This window comes from Dipodomys merriami, unplaced genomic scaffold (assembly GCF_024711535.1).
Source record: "Dipodomys merriami isolate MVZ:Mamm:240054 unplaced genomic scaffold, mDipMer1.0.p SCAF_5, whole genome shotgun sequence".
Classification (NCBI taxonomy): domain Eukaryota; kingdom Metazoa; phylum Chordata; class Mammalia; order Rodentia; family Heteromyidae; genus Dipodomys; species Dipodomys merriami.
In genome coordinates, this window is record NW_027206068.1 from 43,189,108 (window position 1) to 43,200,243 (window position 11,136).

The following is an 11,136-nucleotide window of genomic DNA, read 5'->3' on the forward strand; positions in this document are numbered from 1 at the left end:
CCAAGAGGTTTTAGCACTATATACATTTTGAATATTTGCATCATGTTTTCTAAATAGATGTTAATCAGTACATCTTTGGAATCATATACCCAAATATTATTACATTGCTTGAAGTATAGCAATAAAACAAATTGACAAAATATAAATGTGTAAATGCAATAAAAATAAAATGTATTACATCAATATTAGAAAATAAAACAATAAAAATACAATAAATTTCATATATAGCACTAATATATATGTATATATGGATAAATATCTATCAAGAAATTGATATCTCTCTATATGATACACACACATTGTGTGTGTGTGTGTGTGTGTGTGTGTGTGTGTGTGTGTGGTATGTAGTGGTATGTATGTGTGTGTATGGTATGTAGTAGTAACAGCAGTAACATTAGTAGTAATGATGAAGATGTTGATGATAATCATGGGTGGTCAAAGGAAATCAGTGAAAACAGCTAGCTTACCACCACTCTAAATGGTTTATCTCAATGAATTTATCCAATTCTTCACTCCAGTCTAAGAATAGGTACTATTCACTCTATCTTAAAGATAATGGAATCAACTCAGAGAGTCCAAGACAACTTTCTCCAAGGATCAGTTCAGTAATAAAATGCTGGTGCCAGCCACACTAAAAGGCAGCTCTGCTCTAAGGACTCCAAATTTTCTCAGGAATGAAGAGATCTGTATTCTTGCCTTAGCAGTAACATCTGCCATGACCTTTAGCTGCTCAGTGACTCACACTCTTCTTTATAGAAATATAAAGGCTAAATCTAGAAAACTTTCAAGTTTCTACTAGTGTTGCAAAGGTCCTGAACAAATATAGGTGCACGTACGTGGTTCACAGATATGATTTATACATTTGGTATCATGCTTGTGTGTCAATTTTATAAACTTACTTGTTATGCCTATTGTACTTTACAAAAATAGAAATGATTTTCAAAAGTAAACTATATGATCAAATAGATAAGCTAAATGATTAAATACAATCTCCTCAAAATAACAATTTTAAGGTGTAATTAAACAGCTTAATGTAGGGTGTTTGTTTATCCAGTCTGCATATGTTTGTATACATGGTTGATTTATATACTTTGTTCAAAAGGATAATATCAATATTTGATTATACAGGATCATCTTTAGATATGCAGACTCTGTGCTACTAAAATCAAAGAATGTATATGAATAGGAGTTAATCTAATTTTTCCTGTGGCTTTCTTTCTGTTTCAATCTTTGCAGCCCATCAAGACTTCCAAATTCTATTTATAAAAACTTGCTAGAAAGGAGATATGACAAAGTAAACAGGACTCAAGAAACAAAGGATCTCCACTCAATTTGTCGTATCATTTCTAAATGACTCCACGTTCTTGACCACATATATGGTATTTGTGTATGTGTGTGTGTATACATACATATATATGCATATATATATATATATGGAAGCTAGGAGGAGGGCACAGAATCAGAGGGAAACAGGGGAAAATACACAACAAAGGGGTCCCTCAGCTGCACTGGATATTGATGAAAACGAACTAAGCAACTCAAGGGCAGTGATAGTAGGGAGGGAATGAGAGGGAAAGAAGGAACAGCTTACACTAAGCAAAAGGAAAGAAATGTACATATCATCTGATGTGGAAGAAAAGATGTATTGTCATAGCTCATAGAATCCGCAAACATTATAGACCACGATAATTTGTCTTGTGAAGGTTAAAATGTTTGTGATTTTAACTAAGTATCACTATCTCACAATACTGTAAAATTTATGAAATTTATGTAATCACTTAATCTCAATAAAAAATATTTTTTAAAAAAAACATGCTAGACTTTTCTCTGGCAGAACTATCAGTTCCATTCTTGCTAGTAGAATTCTAGATTCTAGGGTGGTAGGCCCTGTAAGTGAACCAAACTAAACCTAACCTCCCTTGTCCTTTACTCTTTCCATTTCAGAAGACAAGCTAACCATGTGCCTTCCTGGCCTCTCTTTTATTTAGGTGTATTTATAAGAAAGATACTTCTACTCAATAGAAAGATCAGACATAAGAAGAGAGCTGGGTTGAGACCATCATCCTTTTTCCCCCCTCATAATATGAACACCATTCAAAGCTAGAGATGAAAACATCTATTCTGAATGCTTAATAAGAATAAGACTGTAAAGTTAAAACTGCAATGTCAAAGCATGACCTTGAACTTCTTTGTCTTGATCACTGACTCCAAATGAACTCTAGACCGGCTCATCTACAGATTTTTTTAAAATCATGTATGAAGAATGAACCACTATTTGTATAAACTACCATTAATTTGATATGCATTACTTGCAGATGAAAGCATTCCTAACATCAGACTTAAGAAGTTTGGGAAATGAAGAAAACTGTAGGCAACTCTTTGGAATAGCAGATCAAAAGCTTATATTCCTGCAAAAAAATATTAAGGTAAATGGTATACACATAAATATGTGATGTTAAAAGAGAAAGAAAATCTTTTCCCTTTTGTTACAGTCTGTTTGTCCCTAACACTTTATGTCCTTTGCAGGATATAAGGTCTGAGTGTCCCTGGCTTCCTTAAATGGAGCCAGCAATCAGTTCCCAGATGATTCTACCAGGAAAGTGCATGCAGGCTCTTAAACAAGAGTACAGTGACCTTTATGGAATCCATGGGTAAAATTCAAGGATCTATGATGGAGAAAAGTCAATCTTCAGTTAACCTTGTAACTGAAATTGTTTCCTTGATGATGTATGTGGACAAGAAAAGTGAATAGTATTAACATATCTGCAACTCTGTCACTAATTAAATTAGATATTCAAACATTACATTTCAGTTGTTGTGGATGTCATTTAAACTCTTTAGTACTTCAAAATGTCTACCGTAAGACATGTGTGTACCTCTAGATCTATTTAAGGCTCTAAAAATGAAGCTTGTATTTTTACATCATAAATTATATGTTTAAATAGTTTGCTAATGGTATTTAGGTATAATTGGTTTCTTTTGTAACCTATATTTAGCTCAGTAGTAAAGTTTTTTACCTAGCATGAATGAGGTCCTGGGTTCATTCCCTAGCACATTAAAAGGAGAAAAAGAATAGTAAAGAGCCTGCAAAAGAAGCAAGACTACTACACCAGACTGCTAAGGCATCTATGGCACAATTAAGAAACCTTGCTTGAAGCTGGATATTGGTGGCTCACGCCTGTACTCCTAGCTACTTAGAAGTCTGAGATCTAAGGAGCAAGGTTCAAATCCAGCCCAGGCAGGAACGTCTGTGAGATGCTTATCTCCAATTAACCACCAGAAAACTGGAAATGGTATTGTGGCACAAAGTGATAGAGCCTTGAGTGAAAAAGCTCATGGACAGTGCCCAGACCCTGAGTTCAAGCCCCACAACAGACAACAGACAAAAAAAGAAGGAATTTAAGCTATCCAGCCAGAAAGTGTGTGCTCGTAACCAACAGTCATTACCATGAAATCAATTGCCTATTTCTTTCATTCCAGAAACAGCATTAGTCATCCCAGAGTGAAACCAGACTAGGGGCTGGTAGTTATCAGTTTGCTTCCTAGGGGTATCAGATAATCATGCTATGCAACACTGCCAATACATTACCAATAAAGTAGGAACAGGGTGACTATCAGCCCTTGTTTTGGGCCATATCTCACCACCTTTGACACTTACAAACATGGACAGGGTTTTAACTTTGTGCAAGGCACGTACAAACAGGGCTTTATCTTTTATAAAGACTTTAAAACCCTTTGGAATTCAGCCCTTGGGCCCCTGTGACGCTTTGTGCTAAAGACTCTAAACCTAGGGAAAGTTTGCAGGTTTGCTCAATGGCAGAAAAGCTTGGGGACTGGATGGAGATGGGACAAATTGCATGTGGAGTCAGAAGACCTGGCTTGGAGTACATTGAATCAAATTCTCCAAACCTCAGTATTTATATGTAAACAGAAAAATGAATGAAGTCATAAAGTACAAAGGCATTTTTAAAAATATCAGTAAATAAACATTTTGGTCTAATATAAAGAAGAACTTTACACCATTGAGTGAATTAGTGACCAACGCACAATATATGATAAGAAGGATGGATGGTTAAAGGAAACAAAAGAAAAAGGCTTCCCCTTTGTAAGTGTTCCAAAAGAGACTGTCAGGTCTCTTGGAGCTGTCATAAAAAGTATTAGGCATCATACAAAATGTTCAGATACTTATTGGAGTTTCTGTCACTCTTAGGTCTCAAATGCACTCATATCTCATGATTCATCCAAAGCTGGGGATCTTGTTACAGGAAACAGCTAGTCTAAGAATACTGGCTTCCTTCTGGTTTCACCTTTATTGCCCAAGTTGGGAGAGGAGAAGAAGGTGGGTTTTGAACACATCCTCCACTAAAAACCTGAACTGGTTATAGTTCAGAAGGAAAGAAGACAACTCCAGTTGCTTTTATTTATCTGGGACACACTTAGGCTGAAAATTACCCATTGTGTATCCAAAATTCAAGTTGAAGTTTAAGTAGGCCTCTTGGGAATACAAAAAAACTTCACTGCCACAGTCCCTTCTCTAGTAATTGAAGAATTAGATAGTAGACACCAGATTAGAGCAAAACGATCAACGAGAAGCCTCTGTCCTTTGGCCTTCCTCTGGGGAGCAGGGAGCATGCTGCTTTTGAAATACTCTCAGGGTCTGAAGGGAGGAATCCTCTATTTGAGGATCTCCACACTCTTCAGACAATAGACATTCTTCATGATCCAAAGCAGGGTACCAGCCAACTAAATCTGAATTAAAATTAAAATATGAATTAAAACAACAATTTCCAGCCAGGTGCTGCTGGCTCATACCTGTAATCCTAGCTACTCAGGAGACTGAGGTTGAGGATCAAAGTTCAAAGCCAGCCTTGGGCAGAAAAGGTTTGGAGACACTTAGTTCCAATTATCCAGGAAAAAAAAAAAGACACAAGTAATGGTGTGACAGCCTTGAGCAAAAAGAAGCAAGAATAAGAGGTTCTGAGTTCACACCCCGTACTAGCACAGCACAGCACACACACACACACACACACACACACACACACACACACACACACACACACACACACACACACACACACACACGAGAACAGATGGTGACTCACCTATGTAATGCTAGCTATTCAAGTAGGTCGAGATCTGAGGTTCATTGTTCAAACCCAGTCTGGAGAAAAGTCTGTGAGACTCCTTCCTATCTCCAAGTAACACACACACACACACACACACACACACACACACACACACACACACACACACACACACACACACACACACACACACACACACACACACACACACACACACACACACACACACACACACACACACACACACTTTTAAGCCAGAAGTGCAGCTGTGGCTTAGGTGGTATAGAGTTAGCGTTGGGCATGAAAGCTCAAGTGTCAGCACCAGCACAAAACAAAAACACCTCAGTAAAAGCTGTAGATCAATAGGTAGCTGGAGGGTAATGGGGAAAGAGAAACAGGTTCTGTCTGTTAGAGGGCTGATGGAAGAGGTTTGAGCTAACAAAGAGGACAATAAAAGGATAAATATGGTCAAAGTTAAGTGTGTACATGAAAACAGAATGATAGCTCCTAGACTTGTTCCAGGGAAGGAGAGTGATAAGGGGGTGACATTGATTGGAATAGAAGCATATATTGAAAACATAGCTGGAGGGACTGGGAAAGTGGCTCAGTGGTAGAGTGCTTGCCTTGCATGCATGAGGCCCTGGGTTCGATTCCGCAGCACCACATAAGCAAAAAGAAAAAAGCCGGAAATGGCGCTGTGGCTCAAGTGGTAGAGCGCTAGCCTTGAGCTGAAGAGCTGAGGGACAGTGCCCAGGCCCAGAGTTCAGGCCCCACGACTGGACCCCCCCCCCAAAAAAAAAAGAAAACATCGCTGGAAATGTCACAATGAAATCCCCCACCATCTGTAAAACCAATGTATGCTAACAATAAAAAAATAATAAATACAAATGGCCAACATATGAATGAAAAAAATCACAAATCAGTAGGAAAATGTAAATCAAGCCTTCAAAGAGATACCACCTCACACTAGTAGAAGAGCACATATGAAAAAGGCAAAAGCTAAAACGCATGGGTGAGTTTATGGAGGCAAGGAAACATTTTTTTTTGTACTCAGGATTGAATCCACAGCCTCATTTGTTGGACAAGAACTGTACCCCTGAGCTACACATCCAATCTGGAAAGGGAATCTTTATTTATTGTTGATAGGAATGTGTTAATTCCTGCAGCCATAGTGAAAACAGTATGAAGATTTCTTCAAACATTAAAGTAGAAAGCCAGATGCCAGTGGCTCACTCCCGTAATGCTAGCTGCTCAGGAGGCTGAGACCTGAGGATTGTCTTTCAAAGACAGTCTCAGGGAAGGAAAATCCATGAAACTCTTATCTAAAACCAACCACCAGAAAGACAATGACGTAGCTGTGACTACAAAGTGGTAGATCACTAATCTTGAGCAAAAAAAAAAAAAAAAAAAAAAAAAAAAAGCCCAGGGACAGTGCCCAGTCTCTGAGTTCAAGCCCTAGGACTGGCACTAAAAATAAATAAATAAATAAAAATAAATAAAATAGAACTACTTAATCTGTACCAACAATCCCATTACTTGAATATATACAAAGGAAATAAACTCAATGTGCTGAAGAGACATCATCACTGCAATGCTGTTTATTGTGGTATCTCCAATAGCCAAGAAGTAGAAACAACCATTAGTGGATTAATAGAAAAGGAAAATGTATTTTATATATATATATATATAATATATTTATATATAGCATAAAAATACTATAAATGTTTTATATTATACGTTATATGCATTATGTTTATACAGTATATATTATATTTATAAAGAAAATGTGCTATATATGTACAATGGAAAAGGATGAACATGTCAGTGGTCAGTGCATGGAAGAACATGGAAATGTCAAGTGAAATGATTCAAGTTCAGAAACACACTGCATGATGTCACTCACAGGGGGAATCTTCAAAGTTTGACCTACAAGAATTTGGAGTACATGGTAGTATTAGCATAGGCTGGAGAGGGTGATAATAGAGACTGACTAAAGGATAGTGTGACAATTAGACTGAAGGATAAACTAGTGTTCTGTTGAATAGTATGGTGATTATAATAAAAATAAAATATATTTCAAAATAGAAGGGAAAGGATATTCAATGTTCTCATCACAAAAATAAATGTTTAAGATGATAGCAATGCTAATTGCCAGTTTCTTTTTTCTCTGGCACTAGGGTTTGTACTTATATTTGTTTGGTTTACTTGCTCAGCTGATTTGAGCTATGCCTCCAGTCCAGATTTGCTTTTTCATTTTGGAGAGTCTTACAGACTTTTCTACATGGACTGGCTTCAAACCTCGATCCTCTGGATCTCAGTCTCATGAATAGCTAGGATTATAGGTATGAGCCATTAGGGTGGCTCAACTACCAGATTTTATCATTAGGAAATGTCTACATGAATTTGAAACATAGCATTGTTATCCCATAAGTATGTATACTATATGTCAACCAAAAATAAAACTTAACAAAAAAATCATCCAATTCATGAATGTTCTGCAGAAATAAGATGCGTATTTGTGTAACATGACAATTAAAGTTATTATGTTTATTTCCTACCAGAAGCACTATTCTCAATTCTAACCTAGTCCAATGCACACATATAATCTCCTTACATTGTCCATTAGCTCCTGTGATCTATGGCATCAATTATTTTTTACTTCTCCATCATTCTTGAAGATAGAGAATTTGGGTTCCCATTCTCTCCCAACTATAGCAGCAACTTAGTTTTTTCCTTTCTCCTCTTTATCTAGTATATTTCAAATTGACTATACAAAAAGTATTATCAGGAGAGATTTTGTTTTGTTTTGTTTTGTTTTGTCAGGTTGAAGATGGCGGCCTGAGCCTCATGCATGCTACTTCAAGTACTCTATCACTGACTTACCCTCAAAACACAAGGAGAGTTTTTAAAAAATAAAAATAAAAATAAATAATACCAGTGGGCATGGTGGTACATGCCTGTAATCCCAGCACTCTGAAGGCTGAAGCAAGGGAATTATGAGTTCCAGGACAAACAAGGCTATATGGTGAGTTGCAGGCTACATAGTGAGATTCTAAAAAAATAAGATTAAATAAAAAAAGAAATAAGTATGGCCAATAGACACATGAAGAAATGCTCAACCTCTCTAGCCATAAAAGAAATGCAAATCAAAACAACATTGAGATACTACCTCACCCCAGTTAGAATGGCTATAATCAAGAACTCTACTAACAACAGATGCTGGATGGGATGTGGACAGAAGGGAACCCTACTGCATTATTGGTGGGAGTGTAAATTTGTTCAACTACTTTGGAAAGTAGTATGGAGGTTCCTCAAAAGACTCTCCATAGAGCTCCTTTAAGACCCAGCAATCCCACTTTTGGGCATTTACCCAAATGATCACAAACAAGACCATACTAAAGCTACCAGCACAACTATGTTTATTGCAGCATTATTTACCATAGCTAAGATATAGAACCAACCCAGATACTCTAGATGAATGGATCAAGAAAATGTAGTATATATATATATACAATGGAATTCTATGCCTCCAGAAAGAATGCCATTGCCCCATTTGTTAGGAAATGGAAAGACCTGGAAAAATTATATTAAGTGAAGTTAGCCAGGCCCAAAGAAACATAGGTGCCATGGTTTCCCTTATTTGCAATAACTGGTATATGTCTGGGACAAGTAGAAAAGGTCAAAAGCTATATACATATGACCAGATAAGATGAAGTTAAGCAAAATGAACCCCAAGTGGTTTTTTCTTTCTTTCTATTGTTTCTAACGTATTTATAAGGTACCATGTGATTTTTTGTTGTTGCTTTGTATGTCCCTACCTCACAGTATAACCCATTTTCACTGTATTTAATGTTGGTATAATTTGGGGAGGGGAAAGGAAAAAACACAATGTTTAAATAGGGATACAGGCTGACTCATTGCAACAATGAGATGTACATGACACTATGTTTTAAAACGAACTTTACAATTTGGTGGGGGGGAGGGAGGGAGTGTAGTTGTAGAGGTGGGAGGGAAGGGATGAGGGAGTGTAGCTGTGGAGGTGGGAGGGAAGGATGGTAGGGGAAAAACAAGAGGAGGCGGCAGCAATGCTTGATAAGAAATGTACTCATTACCTTGCTCATGTAATTGTCACCCCTCTGTACAGTATTTTCACAATAAAAAACTTATTAAAAATAATAAAATAAAACTGTTATATATATTTTTTAAAGGCCATCACTGACTAAGATTCTCTGTGGGTGCACTCTGACCCCAGTCTTCCAGGAGGCCCCAGGGTACAGGTTCATTTCTATAATGCTGTTCAGTACCTGAACAGCAAATGAAAAACACCAGCACTCCCCTTTAGCCAATCAAAACGGGGCCCATGTTTCCAACTTGTGTGGAAAAACCTCAAAACCTGCCCATTTCTCACCCTGCTGTTTTCATCCCTTGACTTCATGTTCTCCGGAAACTGATCCCTCTGCCCCTGTACCACCTTTCCCATTCAGCCCCTTGACTTAGGCTGCATTTTCCATTTGGGGTGGTGGTTCCCTCACCGTCCTATTTGTTATCCTCATGCATCAATGCCAACGTCAAATGTCTTTCCTGCCCAGAACTTCTTCGGAGCATGTAATCTTTCCTTTCTAAGCCCATTGGTTTCAATTATGTCTGTCTTGGACATACTTGTTTGCATATTTATTTTTCTTCTCTCTTCTCCCGGAGTAGAGTGACCACCAGGAGGTTCTAGGAGGAATCTAGGAGATCCCATCACACATCCCACTGTCCTCATTATTTCTGGGGCTCTTTTGCATAACCTGTATCCCATCTCAACTGGGAATGGAGGAACCACCACGTCTAGTCTAACCGGTACGTTTCATCCCAACTAGAGTCTGAGATGTGCTAATGCTGGTGTTTGGCTTCCTGCTTGCTTCAGGAAGACGCGAGTGAACAGATCTTGAGGAAGTGATGTAAGAACAGAAGCTGGCTCTCACCACTTTCTTTGATCTCCAGCACCAAGACAAAGATGAGTGAGCAGAGTTTCTGTGACCTTGCACTGGAAGAATGGGGGCACTTGTATGAAAAGCACAGCGGCAGCACCAGTGACCTGAAATGAATCTTTATAATTCAAGTTTCAATGCCTGAGTAACTAGCTTTGTTTCCAAGTTAGCGCATCAGGTTTGCCCTGAAGTCTGAGCAAAAACATTCCCTTGTGAACCTAACCCAAAGAACTTCTTAAAAAGCCAAGGCGCATAAACTTTTGTTGTTTACACGGTGGGAGAGGGGTGAGCTTAAGAAGCTGGACAGCCACAGGGAGCAATCAGAAGATCCTTCCTCCCACCCACAGTCCCCCAGCACTCCAGAGTCCCACCACTGGCCTGGTCTGTGTCCACTTCCGCACCCCTAGCTTGGGGACCCTGGGGAAGGCGGGGAGAGCTGGGAGTCCCACTTACCTGAGCGCCACCAGCCTCTCCCCCAGCAGCGCCACCGCTATTCCTAGCAAGCTCATAGTCACCAGCCGCCCCATGGCTCGGGTGCAGGGCCCCCAAACTCCCGCTGCGGTCCGGTGTGGCCGCGCCGTGGGCCCGGCCGTCTGTCCCCACCCTTCACGCGGGCCGTGGCGCGCCCCTCTCCGCCCTCCGGATGGGCGGGGTCGGGCCTGAAGCTCCACCCTGGTCCTGGTGCTAGTCCTGCCCCCGCGCTGAGCTACACCTCCCCTGGCCGGGCGGGAACCCCGCGCTCCCTGCTCCCGTTTAGGTCCTGTGCAGGAAGCTCTGCGTTTCTTCTTTTCCCAGCCAAACTCCACAAAACTCTGGAAAAGCTCCCGGGCCTGTCTCATTTTCCTAGTCCTCAAAGACGTCCACAAGTAACTTCCAAGACATGTTTCCAAGGTTCTTTATTTTTGTCCTGGGGAAAATGGGACTAGAACAGGTCTCGTAAATATTTCAGCTTGGAGTCACTACTTTTCATAGCAGGATGTAAAACCTCAGACAAAATAGAAACCTAAAAAGTTACACATTTTCTTTTTCTGAAAGGGAACTGACGGGAATAAACATAAATTCCTTTTTCCTTTCTTTTT

General features: G+C 39.3%; 1 protein-coding gene across 1 annotated transcript in view; it reads right to left on the bottom strand.

Annotated features, from left to right (window-relative positions):
- Pon2 (paraoxonase 2) overlaps positions 1–10,688 on the bottom strand; it is a 35,433-nt gene extending 24,745 nt beyond the window's left edge. The window contains exon 1 of the mRNA XM_069996535.1: positions 10,511–10,688. Coding sequence (XP_069852636.1) covers positions 10,511–10,584 — 74 coding nt within the window. The 5' untranslated portion in view covers positions 10,585–10,688. The remainder of the gene's footprint in view (positions 1–10,510) is intronic.
- Positions 10,689–11,136: the final 448 nt, after the last annotated feature.